At 56.0% G+C, this 15,905-nt stretch overlaps 1 protein-coding gene across 1 annotated transcript in view; it reads right to left on the bottom strand.

Moving 5' to 3' along the window:
- Positions 1 to 534: 534 nt before the first annotated feature.
- The window catches only part of GLB1L2 (galactosidase beta 1 like 2), a 44,099-nt gene continuing 28,728 nt past the window's right edge, over positions 535 to 15,905 (bottom strand). Inside the window, exons 8-19 of the mRNA XM_023185853.2 lie at positions 11,954 to 12,024; positions 9,098 to 9,182; positions 7,720 to 7,857; positions 6,407 to 6,487; positions 5,906 to 6,012; positions 5,283 to 5,423; positions 4,946 to 5,017; positions 4,609 to 4,687; positions 2,848 to 2,935; positions 2,345 to 2,456; positions 1,828 to 1,944; positions 535 to 1,575 (exon numbers count right to left, since the gene is read on the bottom strand). Coding sequence (XP_023041621.1) covers positions 1,489 to 1,575; positions 1,828 to 1,944; positions 2,345 to 2,456; positions 2,848 to 2,935; positions 4,609 to 4,687; positions 4,946 to 5,017; positions 5,283 to 5,423; positions 5,906 to 6,012; positions 6,407 to 6,487; positions 7,720 to 7,857; positions 9,098 to 9,182; positions 11,954 to 12,024 — 1,178 coding nt within the window. The 3' untranslated portion in view covers positions 535 to 1,488. The remainder of the gene's footprint in view (positions 1,576 to 1,827; positions 1,945 to 2,344; positions 2,457 to 2,847; positions 2,936 to 4,608; positions 4,688 to 4,945; positions 5,018 to 5,282; positions 5,424 to 5,905; positions 6,013 to 6,406; positions 6,488 to 7,719; positions 7,858 to 9,097; positions 9,183 to 11,953; positions 12,025 to 15,905) is intronic.

The following is a 15,905-nucleotide window of genomic DNA, read 5'->3' as shown; positions in this document are numbered from 1 at the left end:
TGTCCCCTGCACCTCCCCCTGGGCAGCCACACACGGGCAGCAAGCCTGCTGGCCTCAGTGAGCTTCACGGCTCGCCATCCCACAGCCCACCTTCACGGGGCTCCCAGAGCTCTTGCCGTGCAGGGGTGTGTGTGCTACTTGACTTTGTTACTGGAGATAATTTGGTTTTGGCAGTAGATGCCAGATGTAGTTTGTGAAGCAAAACTCAACCCTGCAGTTAACTCATATGTAGCGCCCTTGACTGCCTGGCAGATTCTTACCCCCGCCCACCAGCATGAGAATGAATTTGCATTTGACCTGTCCTCTCCAGGGCGCTTCCAATCCAGCAACATTTGAAGGGGAGTCGGGGTCAGGAGGGGAGTATGAGGCCAGGATCATGGCCCACCCACCCCAGGGACGGTCCCCGTCTGGACCCCCCGAGCGGCAAACGGGGCCCCATGGGAACCTGACTGAGAAAACGAAGCTCTCACACAGCCTTCCCCTCTGGCAAGAGCGGCACACATGATGGAGACTATCACCAGAGGGGGTGCGATTCAACGCTACAGCTTTACTGCAACTCAGGACAGTGAGCCCGAGCAGGTGTTAAGCTGAGCCCCAGAACAAGGCTCAAACGCGGACGTGGACACACTGCGGAGGAGGCTGTTCCTGCGTGGGAGGTGGACACACTGCAGAGGAGGCTGCTCTGCCCCTGCTGCTCCCGCGTGGGGGGTGGGGGGCGGGGGCCACTGAGCTGGGCCTTCTGTCCCTCCTCCCTGGATATGCAGATATGGGCCATGGCTTCTGCCAGGACGCACATGTCATCCTCAATGAACACCAGAGACACTCGCTAACTCAGGAAGACGCAGGGCTGAGGATTTCTGTGTCTCCGGCCCAGGCTGTCACCCTGTGGGAAGCAGCGAGTGGGAAGGGAAAGGGGAAGTCACATGTTTCTCACGCTGAGTTCCTTCCAGAATCCCAAAGAAGGCTCAGAAAGTTGTGAAGGAAGAATAGTCAGCTCAGGTGAGACATCCCCTCCCCACCCGCTACACTGGTGACACACCCAGGATTTCGGGGATAAAGGGCCATGAGGGATGTGACCAAGCCTCCCAAGAACCGGCAAAGAGCACGCCTGAGTCTAGCAGATGCTGGCAGGGCTGTGACTTCCGGCGCAGGGGCACGTCTCAGCACTTTCTCTGAGGGCCAAAGGCTTGGCGGTCTGACTAGCTGCTCCCACCCTGGAGACCACCCTGGAGACAGCCCGACAGCCTCGGCACAAGAGCAGGGCTGCAGGAAAGGCATCATTAACAAAGCCAGGCCCAGAGCCATTCCACCTTTCCCTGCAGGCTCAGGGTTTTGAGCTTAGGTGGGGGCAGACTGTAGCCCTCAGTCCCTGAGGTTGCTACTTAAGGAGACGCCTTTGCAGGGGAGAGGTGGGGCAGCAGCCACCAGGCTTCAGGTCAGGAGGCGGCGGCAGTCTCCCACGGGCACCAGCAGGAGGGGTGCCACCGCTCACTTAATGTACTGGTTCCTGCCCAGGTGGGGGGTTTCCGTGAACTGTAATGCAGGGCCCACCATCGTCTCCTCAAAAATGATGACCTGTGGAGAGAGGGCCCGGCTGGGAGGGCAGCTGAGGTCTGTCCTGGTGCCAGGGGAGGTGCTGAGAGGTGGCAAGGTCAGAAGGAAAGGGTTTGGGAACCAGGCTGGAAGGGACAGGGACCAACAACTCGTCCGCAGCGAGGAGGAGGGAGGAAGAACCCGCTGACATGCCCTCCACCCTGACAGAAGGCTCCTTGGGAGGGCAGGTGGGCGGGGCATCTTGGGGAACAAGAAGGGGCTGGAAGCTCCCACCTGGTTGATTCCGCTGCTCAACCAGGGGCCTGGGAGGTAGAGTGTCTTCTGGGGTCCAATGTTCCAGTAACGTCCAAGGTTCTGGCCATTGATGAATACAACCCCCTTCTCCCAGCCCTTGAAACAGAGTGGGAAGGGTGTTCATCTACCACGAGAGCCACAGCAAAGGGGGAGGGAGACATACACCATGCGCGCTTCTCTCGGGTCCAGGAGACCAAAGCGAGCTGTGTCTGGACAGCCATGAGGGTGAGCAGGTGGGATGCTCTATTTCCTGTGCCCCTAGTGCCACTGCCATGCCTCTCAGGCATGGACCCCAAGCTCAGACTGCACGTGGGAAGCATGAGGTGGTTCTGCTGTGAGCCCACTCCCCTGGCCCAGGGAGTCCCCAGCGGCCCTCTCAGACCCTCTGGGCACAGAAGCCACCAAGGGCTCTCGCCAAGCTCATGTGGCTTTGGCTCAGAGCCCTCCAAGGCGGGAGGGACGCAGGAGAACCCAGCAGGGAAAGGGGGTTACCAACCTCCAGCTTTAGAAAGGTGTCACAAGGGGTGGAGCTGATGGACAAGCTACCCAAGAAGAAAGCAGGCAATGTGGGTGTTTCTGGGAGGGAACTCCATTTGTCCAGGCCGAACCTAAGGACAGAACACAGGGCAGGAGACAGAGGAGGACCTTCCCTAGATCTGGTCCCAGTCCTGCAGCTAATTCCCCATCCATGGCCCCCCCACCCTTAACCAGGACACAGAATGGCAGCAGGGTGGGATGCTGGGAATTCCTAGTCTGCACATGTGGCTTCCAGCGCGGGTGCCACCCCTCACCTCAGCCAGCCGATCTGGTCCCTGGGGCCATTCACACCTGGGTGTGGGCCAGGCTATGGTGCACCAGGGACCCTGGGCCCTGCCGCTGTCGGAACCTGTGAGTGCCCGTGCTGGCACTGGGCAGGGACCCACCTCTGAACCAGGGACCCTGGGCCCTGCCGCTGGCCGAACCTGTGAGTGCCCGTGCTGGCACTGGGCAGGGACCCACCTCTGAAAGAAGCTCTTCTTCATATCCAGGCTGTAGATTCTGAATTTTTTCAGGGGTGAATCATTCAGATAGAGATTTCCAATCAAGCCTGTGGGAAGGAGGCAGAACACGTGGGTAGCCCAAAGTCAGGGGCCGAGTCTGCTGGGCCAGGGCCACAAGGGGAAGCCCTGGGATGCTGGGGTGAGGAGTGCTGAAGTGTACGCTCCCTGAGAAGCTGTTCGCTTGCAAGCAAGGCTCCCTAGCAATTCTATGGGGCATGGGAAGGAGGAAATCCCGAGGATTTGCCATGGGAAGGATATAGAGCTGAGCTGTTACAGGGGGAGAACGGCCTCTGGCCTCTCTCTGAAGTTCCAGATGACTGAGAGGGTTCCAGCCTAGCTGCAGGGCCAGTTTCAGTGGGGCCCAGGCTACACAGACCTAATAACTCAGCCAGAAGTCACCTGTGCCCCCGAGGATGAAAGCTGTGCATCAGGAGTATGGACTGTGGGCAGATGGCACCCTCACTTAGGCATCCAACAGGGAAGAGCTGTGTCCCTTGAGGAGCCACGCATCAGTGTCCCGGAGCTGGGCCAGCCCTGCCAGTCTCAGACACGGAGCTGCTGAGTGGCTAGCTTGGGAATTCAGAGGCTGGGGACTGTGGAGAGGCTTCGCGGGGCCTACAGACTCTGAAATGGCAGGCGCAGGTGTATGTGGGCACACACATTTCTCGAGGGAGGTCTGTGACTTAAACATTTAACTGTGATCCGGAGGACAGGACTCCACAGTGTGGGCCCAGGGGACCCTCAACAAGGGCTCAGAGAAGCAAAGTTAGGAACAATGGTCAGGCTGGTGCTCCCTCCAACCCCCAACCCCCAGGAGAGCAACGGAAGGACAGGTCCAGAGAGGGAGCTGTTTGGGGTGAAGGAGTGTGGGCCTGGATGGTGCTAGATGCTGCTCTGAGGCCCATCTGGAGAGGCCCTGATCCGCAGGATCCAGGCTCCAGTGTCTGGGCCATGTCGCTTTCCTGGCAAGGCCACCAGACGGCTGTCGGATGAAATGTGGACCAAAAAGAGCTCTTCAAGTTTCCTCCATTACAAACGCAGACACCGTGAGAGAACTGGGAGGCCACCCGTGCTGCTCACCACAGTCGCATTCATTTTTTTCTGAGTTCTTTTTTTATAACTTACCTGAAACCACCCACATTTAGCTAGAGTTGTTTAAAAAAGGAAGGGCTAAATTAAAGCATAAAAGATTTAGCAGGCCAGGAAACATAAAGCAAACTGGCAACCTGTTCCCAGAGGGGTGCGCTGCCAAGAGGCGTTTTGTTTGCTGTATGTCCCACATCCTCCTCGCGCCACATCCGAGATAAGCTATGGGTTTCCCAAGATGGATCAAGAAGAGAAACTCAGTGTGGAGGCCCAGGAAGGCAGGGGTCTTGTGCCTTTCCTTGGATTCCTGGAAGTCACATTCGTTGCTCCTCACCGCCGTCCCCCAAGCAGACATCCCTGCGGAAACTGACTGCAGCCCAGGGGAGCCCAGGCCAGCTCAGTGTTCACGGTGTTTATCACAAGCGCGCAGACAATGCGCATGTGCAGTGCCAACGGGACGGGGCCACAGCCCAGCGGAGCTTCTCTGGCCCACTCAGAACTGGCCTCATGTACAGGACAACCCAGCCTCCACCTCCCTGCAAGGGGCCTCGGTGGCCTGGCGGCTGCTGGCAAGAGAAGCAATAGCCACGTGTCCAGCATGGCCGCTCTTCTTTCGACACGTTCTCGGACCCACCTTTGCGCTGGTCATCAATATTCTCTCCATAGTTGACTCGCCCACGATTCTCCACCAAGATCCTCAGCATGGTGTAACCCTGCCAAAAACACGGGGCTAACGATGACCACTGGAAGGCCACAGCTGCCCCCCAGAATGTGCTTGTAGACCCCAGTTCTTCCCTACACTCTGGGGATGGGAGTGCATATCCCAGCTGGGCAGAAAGCTGCGCTTGCCCTCTCCACCCACAGCTTGTGGGTGAGGAGCCCCGAGTCTCCCAGGTCTTCCTCGGTGACTCCCCCCCTCTTCCTCGAAGCAGTGGGGGCTAGCCCTCACACAGCGCCCAAAAACAATGAACCTGGATCCGAGGGACAGCGATCTCCGTTGTCTTGTAGTCCAAGAATCCTATGGATACTGTGTTCACAAACACCTGCCAAAGGGAACAGACAGAAGCATCCATGGCCAACAGGAGGAGGGTAAGCGGGACCTCCGCTAGGCCAAGAAGGGCAGCACCGCATGCCTGTGGGCAGACAAGGGGCCAGCGGGCAGAGCAGAAACGAATGCGCCCGTGAAGACTCGCAGAGCTGACTCGGAAGGGCCATGTTTGCAGCTGGTAATAGCTGATTCTGAGGGACAGAACGTGTTGCAGGGCTGCTCATCAGAAGGTCGCAGGAATTTGGAAGAGAAGCTCCTACCTGCCCCCGATCGCGCACGCGGCCACTGAGGATGCCAGATGCGGTGATGCTGGTCTCATAGAGAATGTACCCAAAGGACTGTCCATTTCCCCCGTTGACTGGCAGGTTCTCCATGTTGATGGGCTTTTCAGACTTGATTGGCTGCGTACAGAAGAGACGGAGGGGTGGCAGGCTGAGGAGGAGTGGGGTCACAGACAGACTCTGCCTGGGGGCTGGCACATGGGGTGGAAGCAGGGCTTTGGCGGGTGTTTCTACTTTGACTTCTCATTGCACTAAACCTACAACTCTCCAAAGTGATGGGGAAGAGGGGTGGGACAAAGGGGTGTGCACCAGCAGAGTGCAGTCCACAGGCAGGGGATACGCATCACAGCCTCGGGCCACTGGAGGAGACACCCCCTGTTCCTCTGCGCCTCGCTCTCCTCTCTGAGGCTGGAGGAAGGAAAGGTTCACAGGGCCACCTGCGGTTCCTCCCGGGCCTTTGTCTCTCCCCACTTCACACTCTAGCATGAGTTTGTCCTCTTCACTCTGAGCTCCAAGGCTGGAGAGCGGACCTCAAAGCCACTAGGCACTGGCCTTCCTCTCCCCACACCCCTGCTCCACCCACGATCGCCCCCAGCACTCACCTCCCCCATGTACTTGAGGGCATCCCACAGAGACAGGTACAAGACTGGCGTTATGGGCTCATAGGACATCTTGGGAAGTAGGTCAGGTGGGGGAGGGAGAGGAATGCCTGCAACACACAGACAACAGCGTCATCCCCCAGGGACCCAAATGTTACCATCTGCTCGTCCTCCCCACCCAGCTCCCATTCACAGACCCAATGTGCTCCTGCATCCCAGCACCACGAGGAACAACAGGCCAGCTCTCAGCACCTGCCAAGGCCAGGGGAGGAAGGCCAGGGGCATTCTCCCGTCCTCCATAGGAGATAAGGAGCCTTAACACCTGGAGCAGGTGAAGTCGGCAAGATGGAAACAGCCTCACGCACCTCCCTGTCCTTGTCTAGAACATTCTTGCACACAGATCAACCGCAGTCGAGGTGGGACAGTAAGGAAGTAACTCTTTCAGGGTCTGAGAGCAGAAGCAAGGGCCTGAGTTGGAACTTGAGTCTGCTGTCTGCTGGGTACCTGAGATGGAGCCGAAGAAGTCTCGAAGCTTCATGTACTTGGCCGTGTAATCTCCCGCTTCTGTCAGCACAGCGTCATAGTCTGCAAGACACCGGGCCCTGTCACGGTCACTCCTGTCCCCAGCACAGCACATGTGGCAGCACAAAAACAGGGAAAAGCTCAGAAGGGCCACAGGTCTTCATCTCAGCCATTGCGGAGGCAAGACATTGTTTTTTTTTTTTTTTTTGAGACGGAGTCCCGCTCTGTCGCCCAGGCTGGAGGGCAGTGGCGGGATCTCGGCTCACTGCAAGCTCCGCCTCCCGGGTTCACGCCATTCTCCTGCCTCAGCCTCCCGAGTAGGTAGGACTACAGGCGCCGCCACCTCGCCCAGCTAACTTTTTTTTGTATTTTAGTACAGACGGGGTTTCACCGTGTTAGCCAGGATGGTCTCGATCTCCTGACCTCGTGATCCGCCCGTCTCGGCCTCCCAAAGTGCTGGGATTACAGGCGTGAGCCACCGCGCCCGGCGGCAAGACACTTTTGAGCCATTCAGTCAGAATGCTGTAAACACGAAAGACCATGCAACCCAGCAAGTGTCCATAAGGCTGGTGCAGTGGCTCACACCTGTAATCCCAGCACTTTGGGAGACCAAGGCAGGAGGATTACTTGAGGCCAGGAGTTCCAGACCAGCCTGGGCAACACAGCAAGACCACGCCTCTACAAAAAAATTTAAAAATTAGCCAGGGGTTGGGGTGCACACCTGTAGTCCCAGCTACTCAAGAGGCTGAAGCAGGAGGATCACTTGAGCCCAGGTGTTCGAGGCTGCAGTGAGCTATGATCACACTACTGCACTCCAGCCTGGGTGACAGATGATACTCTCTCACACATTCAAAAAAACACAACTATCCATGATCACAGCGTGGCCCTAAATTTCTAGCTGCAGGTGCAATTTCTACTTTCTGGAACTCTCAACCTAAAGGGGGCAGGATCACACCTCCTTAAGGGCCTGGGCAGGGAGGGGAGGCCACCTCTGCCAAAGAGGCCTCTCTGTAGAGTGGCCGGCTCACGGGCACGCCGCGTCTCCGTAGAGTGGCCGGCTCACGGGCACGCCGCCTCTCTGTAGAGTGGCCGGCTCACAGGCACACCACCGGCCTTGAGGCTTCCCTCCTCTGGGAGTGTAACGTGACCGTCGGCAAAGCCCCTGCCTTCTCCAGGTATACCATTGCCAAAGACACTGAAGGTGCCAGAAGTGGACCCTGAAGGCCTCTCCATAGCAAGCCCTAGCCATGCCCATGCACGGCAGACCAGGGAGAGCAGTGTTAATGAATACTTGCCATAGCTGGTGACATCTGACTTGTAGTCATGGAAGTGCATGGCTCCATTCATGAAGCCAAAGTTGGTGCCTCCATGGAACATGTAGAGGTTGATGGAGGAGCCGGCGTCCACAATGGCAGACACGGTTTTTAAAACCTCTGCCGGAGGAGGGAGAAAGGGGATGTGCAGAGTGAGTTAAAGTCTGAGATGAGCTGGGGTCCCTTCACTACTCTCCTCTTGCCCAGTCCCACCTCAAGGCCAACGTTGTCACTCTGTCCTTCTAGCTCTCACTAAAACCCCAATCACAGAAGATTAGGGGTGGAGGACATGTGGGCCAGAATCATGGCCCCAGAGCTCGAGCCTCCAGTTGTTTGTAAATCCTGGTCAAGTCTCTGAGTTCCATGTGGACCACCTGCAGCCCAGGTCGGCCAGGGCCTTGCAGCCAGCACGATCTCCGTGTGCGTCTGCCCGACCAGGTGTATCAAATGCACAAAGATGGATGCATCCCTAGAGAGAAAACTCTGACACCTCGCCTATGCTACCTTTGTTAGGAGATGAACCATGACATGACAAGATCATAGTAAAGGAGAAAAACAAATGATTTAATATATATTTTATTAATGTAAATCAAAGAAATGCAGACTAAACAATGATGTACTGAGTAGACCAATATTAAAAGTTATTTTAATACTCAGTGTTGCTGAATCTGTGGGAAATGGGTGCATCCACTCGGCAGCAGCGGTTGAAGCCGCCGTCTTTCCAGGGCTGAGGGGCTGAGGGCCACCGGGAACACCAGGTGCGCAGAGCGCAGGCTCCGGGACGCTCACCCCGATGGCGTGCGCTTAACAACCACCCGAAACGGCCCGAGAGACTCTGTCCACGAAGCGTGGGTTAGAATGGGGCTCTTCACATTCTTTAAAACAGTTGTGTAAGTCTGTATTTGGTCATACAGAAAGCAGTCCATATGTGCATTAACTGGTACAAGCAGGTGCCATGCAGCGGAGTGTGAGTGCATCTGTCTGTCTCTGTGTGTGCGTATAGAGCTGTCGGTAGAGATACATAGAGAACTGCCTACATGGTATACATCTAAATGTTTTCTCTGGGCTCTGGGAATTTTATTTCTTCTCTATACTTTTTCTGTATTTTCTGGATGTTTGCAATAGGCATGCATTACCCTTCTAATTACAAAAACACGAACAAGCAATGTTAAAAAGCTCTCCCATTCATCAAAGTGTCAAAACAAATGACTCAGGAATATCCAGAGCCAACTTCTGCACACAGATAATCCCAGCAGCCTTGCACCCCTATGGCTGACCTACATTAGTTAGCAGGTGACTGAAACTCATCCTCACTTCTTAAGTAGCACACATGCTGGATGTAGTAACTGCAAGTACTCACCAGAAGAATCCAGGATATTGTGAGGGCCTCCCCACGAGTCAAACCACCCCGTCCAGTACTCCATCACCATCTTGGGCTGAGTCCCCTGGACACCACAAAAAGAGAGTTAGACAAGCAGACTGGCCAGACAAAAAAGAGGGAATCTCTTCGTGGAGGGGAGCGCCAGGATCTCTGCCCTCTCCACTCTTCCCTGGCTGCATACCCACTGCCTTAGAGGTCTTTGGAGGTGGGGCATAGGTGACGGCCAGATTCACCTGCACACCAGTTCTCCTGCCACATGTGGACCCCACACGGGCAGGTACAGAGCAGATAAAGCTCCCAAAGTCGCTACAGCAAACCTTGATGGTTTTAATGTTGTGTACATGTTAGCAAGAAGACACTGGTTCTGGATCAAGCCAAGCTTTGCCTGTCCTCTCCCAGGGAAGAGGGATGTTCTATCCAGGACAACTCCGTATCTGGGAGGGATACTGCGGATACAGACCCCCCGGGTATTGGCTCCACTAGCAGAATAATCAGACGCTACGAGTGGGCCCTCTTCAAGGTCCAACTCAGTTTAAACAGCAGCATTTTCTGAACCAGAAAATCAGGGTCTTACAGCACAGCTATTCATGGTGCAGGTTCTGTACCAACAATTTGGATTTATACCTTGGCTGGGCCACTCAACAAACCTTAAATCTTCTTTCTGAATACTGACCTCGGCATAGGACTGCCCCAAGGAGGCCAAGATCATTCCTGGGACCATGCTCCACTCTGCCATGTTTGCAGAAGCCCAGAGCGCCTGGGGGAGGTGTAAAGACTAACGTGCTGGTGTTCCAGGCTCTGTGCGAGACAGTCTTCCTCACTCATCCAGTGACAGCTTGTCAAGTACCTCTAGGTCAGTGACGGCCTTATGTTTAGAGCGCTACTGCATACGCAGCAACAAAATCTGATCCAGGGGGACGGGACAAACTTACGGTCCATTGAGTAGAAGGTACCAGCCATACCCCGGTTAAAGCCAGAGTAGTTACACGAATTCTTTTAGCAAGACTGGTGGCTTGATTTTCTTTACAAGCCACCTACCTTCCAAGAAGGAGACATACCATACCACGTTTAAATCACTAAAAAGGGAGAGGCAGATTCAAAGTCCCGCAAGTCAGAAATCTCCCATGCCAGAAGCAAGGCTGTTGGCTTGGGGGTACCAGAGCTGAGGAGGTAGGTGTCCACCCATCGGCCAGGCCACTGCACTGCACACCTGGCTACGAGCGGGAGCTCTGCAGGGAGGCTGTGCTGCAGTCCCCAAGCCGCTACTTACAGGGCACCTCATATACTCTATGGCCGTCTCCTTCACTGGCTCACGTGACTGTTGGGAGAATGAGATGAGCGAGTGCGCGTAACGCCCTCAGCACACTGCCTGGCAGGGAGGAGGTGCTCAGGAAACACTTGCACAGTTGTCCCCATCACCGGTCCTGGGCGCAGAGGGCGAGTGAGGCGCTATCAGACATTGCCGCGTGGAGCGCACCTGGGGCCTGCGCTGTGCATTCAGAGAGCCCTTGATTCAAACAGGGAGGTGTCCAAGTCCCCGCCCTTAATGAAGACAGACGTCTCTGGTCTGCGCACATAAGGACCATTCTGTTGGCAGGACAGCTGGCCTGGGACGGCTCGGGCATGGCTACCTCTCTAAGGATGACCTTGGAGGCTAGGTAAACATAAGGCATTCTGCTGTATCAGCTGCTGTGCTAGGCGCTTTCCAAATATTACCTCATTTAATCTTCAAACAACCCTGTGAGTTGACACCATAAGGCAGTGTACTCTCATCATCCCCACTTAGAAGAGATGCACAGAGAGGTTAAGTAACTTGCCCCAGGTCACACAGCACAGGGCAGGAAACCCCGTCATCTCAGTCAGAAGCGTGAGGCCCCCACTCCACTACACACACCGCAGGCACTCAGGAAATGTCAAGGCAGGAAGGCAGAGACCCAGCCGGATCGCGTGTGACCTGCCTCACAGGAGCCTGCCTGCGAGTGGGGCCAGCCCTCCCATCTCCTCCTGGGAGCCTCCCCACCGACTCTGGCCACCTGAACTCCAGGAGGAGCCACATCAAACACACACACGGCTGTGGTGGCTCCACGCGGATGTGCCTGAGGACACAGCCCCTGCTCTGAAAGACCATCAGCCAGAATGGAAAGCGGCCCAGCATCTCCACAGGCGCCCATGCCTGTCCATCCCAGCACAACTCCACGCCAGGCCCAGGACCAGTGCGACCACGCAGCACGGGGGCATGAGCCAGGCACAGCCAGGGCCTCTCAGCTCTGCAGAGGGCGGCTGCATGGCCCCATCCATCCATCTGCTTCGGAGGGGCACACGAGCTTGACAGAGAGGTCAGTCAGAACTACAGTGCAGCGTCAATGCCCATCAGTTTGCCAGATATTGAGGGACATCTGGAAACTCCTCCGTCTCCCCAGACCTGGAGCGGACCAGGCTTCCTGCCTGGCTGACGGCAGTCATCTTTCTCACAGGTTAAGGTCAGATGCCTGTGCAGTATAGGACAGGAAGCTTTTTCTTCCCCCTCAATCCCTGGGAGCAAGTCTGGAGCTAACTGAGGCCACAAAAGTCGAGTCCTCTAGGAGTGCACCAAAAGGGCCCCTCTCTCAGGGCAGTGAGTGACGTCCACACTGCATCAGCCTACACAGCAGCCCTCAGAGCTGTTTGTGGGCAGCGGGTCTTGCAGACACACAGCGGCATGGGCCAGGGGTCAAGAGGCCAACAGCCCTGAGTCCAGCTCCCTGCACTGGGGAAGCTGAGCACGCTGACAGGCATTTGGAATTCCCACAGGCCACTGAGCAGGCTGGGCGGCAGTTTCCCTGGGGCTGGACTTACCTGGATGTTGAAGAGAAAGGTGGTCAGTAGCTGCAGCTCGTGTGTTGACTGCAAGTTGATGGTGGCCAACACTGTTAAAGGGAAGAGGAGAGAGAGAGTCAAAGCACTGTCTCAAAGCCAGGGACCTTCTAAGTGACCCCAGACCTTTCTCAATCCACCAGCACAATAAAGTAACCCGCCCTGACATGGTTTCACACCTCCAGTTAGAAGTCAGCCACAGTCAGGCGCAGTGGCTCACATCTGTAATACCAATGCTTTGGGAGGCTAAGGTGGGTGGATCGCTTGAGGCCAGGAGTTCGAGACCAGCCTGGCCAGCATGATGAAACCCCATCTCTACTAAAAAATACAAAAAAAAAATTAGCCAGGGTTGGTGGTGCATGCCTGTAATCCCAGCTACTTGGGAGGCTGAGGTGGGAGGATCACTTGAACCCAAGAGGCAGAAGTTGCAGTGAGCCGAGATTGTGCAACTGCACCCTAGCCTGGGTGACAGAGCGAGACCGTGTCTCACAAAAATAAAGAAAGAAATAAGTCAGCCAGGACGCCAGGAGACTTATCTTGTTGTCTTGGATTCCGCCACAGCAGCACAGAGCTGAGAGGCAGTCACTAGCTGGGCCCCTGACCTTGATCAACTGTGACTTCTACAAGCCAAGCACGCATTTCGGTTCCTTGTTCTTTTGTAGGAACCAGAGCCTGATCCTTCCTTGGCACCCCAAGCACCCGGTCCAAGGTAATGATGTAAACAAAGATTCCTCTCTGATTTCTTGATAAGGGCTAATTCTGTATTCTACTCCATAACATGTTCCTTTTAAAATTTAAAACGCTGTTTTCAGTGGCTTTCTATCAGTGAAACATATGCTCAAGAAAGGTGGGCTCTGTCTGGCCGACAGCCGGCAATGCCCATGCCCACCCCAGTGGCACAGTCTTACCCTGGGGCCTCTCACCTACCTACTGTCCACCTAACAGTCAGCTCACAGGCACGGCTGCGGCCTGGGCTCCCGCAGGCCTAGGCACACACGAGAGAGGCTGAGCCAGCCTGGCAAGCCGGGCCACCCTGACACTCTGCTGCAGGACAAAAGCCTCTGATTGCCAGTGAAGAAACGCAAGCGACAGCTGGGGCGCCGGGGAGGTGTAATAACTTGCCTCTAGGTCACAGTAATTGACCTCAAGGTAGCGGCAGAGTGGGGCTGCACACCTGGGTCCCCCTGACACCACCCCATAGCCCTGCCCCATCCCTGTCCTCCAGCAGCCCACTGGGACCCTCCACCCAGCCCCTCCCCTGAAGCCAGGAGGCCAGTCTGAAACTGAGCAGGCCGAACTCCATGTCCACAGGCCGTGCACGGCTAAGTGGACACAAGCATCCGTCCTGTCCTTCCTGACACCTCTCACAAACAGAAGAGGAGGGTGGACAGGCAGACGGCCACGAGGAACATCAACAAGAGGAGATATGGGCAAATCCCGGAATACGGAGAAGGACACAGGGACAGTAAATGGTCTAGGAGTGCAGAAGGGGTGACAGTCGGCTCCAGCTCCAGCCCAAGGCCTCGTCCCACTCCCAGCCCCAGGCCCTGATCACCGTGTGATGGGAGGATGCCCGTCCTCAGCCTCGATCCTCGTTCTCACCTGGGCCCATCCCCTCTGCAGGGGCCATCCCGCCTGAGAAAGCTGGACCCGAGCTGCTGCGGGAATGGCTGTGTGTGGCAGGTGGAGGGGAGGGCGGGAAGAGGAGGCGGGCAGTCTCTACAGCACATTCCTGTCCACCACCGGCCTGGCCCAGAACGGCTGCAGCAAGACCCCAGGACTTCTCCAGAAACACCTCACAGTGGTAGACATTGCCCCAAACTCCGACAAGTGAGTGTCCCTTCTTGAAAAAGCCACCACAGCCCAGTCACCCCCGGGGAAGAACTCCTGTCAACAGCCTCTCCCACACCCAGAGCTCCCAGTGGCAGCCAAGAGCCCCTTTCCTAAGCTGCTGGGTAGGGGCTGATCCAGAGCATCCCCTGACGCAGGAGATGGAGTGGAACAGACAGCAGGAAAACAGCAGGCAGTGCTAGGGAAAGGAACACAGGCAGCGCCTGGGAAAGGAACGCGGGCAGTGCCGGGAAAGGAACACGGGCAGCACCGGGAAAGGAACGCGGGCAGTGCTGGGGAAAGGAACACAAGTAGCACTTTTGTAAAAAGCAAACTACCCTCGGAGGGAAATAAGAAAGGTAGTATCCATTTTTTTTTTTTTTTTTTTGAGATGGAGTCTCGCTCTGTCACCCAGGCTGGAGTGCGGTGGCGCAATCTCAGCTCACTGCAAGCTCCGTCTCTCGGGTTCACACCATTCTCCTGTCTCAGCCTCCTGAGTAGCTGGGACTACAGGCGCCCGCCTCGTCGCCTGGCTAGTTTTTTGTATTTTTAGTAGAGACGGGGTTTCACCGTGTTAGCCAGGATGGTCTCGAACTCCTGACCTCGTGATCCGCCCGTCTCGGCCTCCCAAAGTGCTGGGATTACAGGCGTGAGCCACCGCGCCCGGCCGGTAGTATCCATTTTTAAAGTATGCTATGAGAAGAGAAATATATTCAAGAAAATTGTGACTCAGGAAATTACCAGAGGACTGGAAGATAAAAGTTCAGGAAGTCACCCAGAAAGCAGAACTGAAAGGCAAAGAGATAAAGAATAGAAAAGACGTAGACAGTCAATAGGAGCACCCAATACACGAACACCGGGATGACCAAAAGACCCGAGGACAAGACGGTGGAACACCCTGCACGCCCACCACGCGGCTGTGCCAGCAGAACGCGCAGCAGCGCCTGACGGGGAGGGCGGTCTCCCCGAGGAACATGGCAGGGGGCGCGGAGGGAGAGGACCCAGGAAAGGCGAGGGAACTGGAGTGTCCTGCGCTGCCGCAGCAACAGCGGGTGCCGGGAAGCCGTGGAGCGACAGGAAGCAGTATTTCACCGGGATGCAGCCAGGCAGCAGACTCCCCACCATGCAAGCCAGAACAACGAGAGCCAGGTCTCCAGACAGCCAGAATCGGACAGGTACAGGACCTGAGAAACACCGGCGGCAGGCGTCTGCGACATCTCTGGCAAAGCATTTGTTTAAAAGAGAAAGCAGTCCCGGGGGGACGGGGCTGAGGGGAGGACAGAGAATTTGAAATGAAAAGAAAAACAAACAGATTACACTAAAAACTAAGCACACTGCAAGGAGAGCCGGCTGGCACCCTGAGAATTCACAGATACTGTGCAGGGCATCACCCACGTGGCAGGCATCTGCAGTGAACCACTGTCATACATCCGCGAGGCCCACGCTGGCGCCCATCAGGGCAGGAAAGTGCGAGAAGGGTAGCAAAGAACATTCATCACCTACTGGAACAAGAAGTTAATAGGCAGAATTTTTTTTTTTTTTAGACGGAGTCTCGCTCTGTCGCCCAGGCTGGAGTGCAGTGGTACCATCTCAGCTTACTGCAACCTCTGCCTCTTGGATTCAAGCGATTCTCCTGCCTCAGCCTCCCGAGTAGCTGGAGTTACAGGTGCCCACCACCACACTTGGCTAATTTTTTGTATTTTTAGTAGAGACGGGGTTTTGCCATGTAGGGCAGGCTGGTCTCGAACTCCTGACCTCAGATGATCTGCCCGCCTCGGCCTCCCAAAGTGCTGGAATTATAGGCCTGAGCCACCGCGCCCGGCCAACAGGCAGAATTTTAAAGCAAATGATGCAGGGCTCTATGTTCACAGTATTTAGAAATAAGAAGGAGGCCGGGCGCGGTGGCTCAAGCCTGTAATCCCAGCACTTTGGGAGGCCGAGACGGGTGGATCACGAGGTCAGGAGATCGAGACCATCCTGGCTAATACGGTAAAACCCCGTCTCTACTAAAAAAATACAAAAAACTAGCCGGGCGAGGTGGCGGGCGCCTGTAGTCCCAGCTACTTGGGAGGCTGAGGCAGGAGAATGGCGGGAACCCGGGGGG

Source organism: Piliocolobus tephrosceles, chromosome 13 (assembly GCF_002776525.5).
Source record: "Piliocolobus tephrosceles isolate RC106 chromosome 13, ASM277652v3, whole genome shotgun sequence".
NCBI classification, from domain to species: domain Eukaryota; kingdom Metazoa; phylum Chordata; class Mammalia; order Primates; family Cercopithecidae; genus Piliocolobus; species Piliocolobus tephrosceles.
This window is presented reverse-complemented; position numbering and strand designations above follow the sequence as displayed.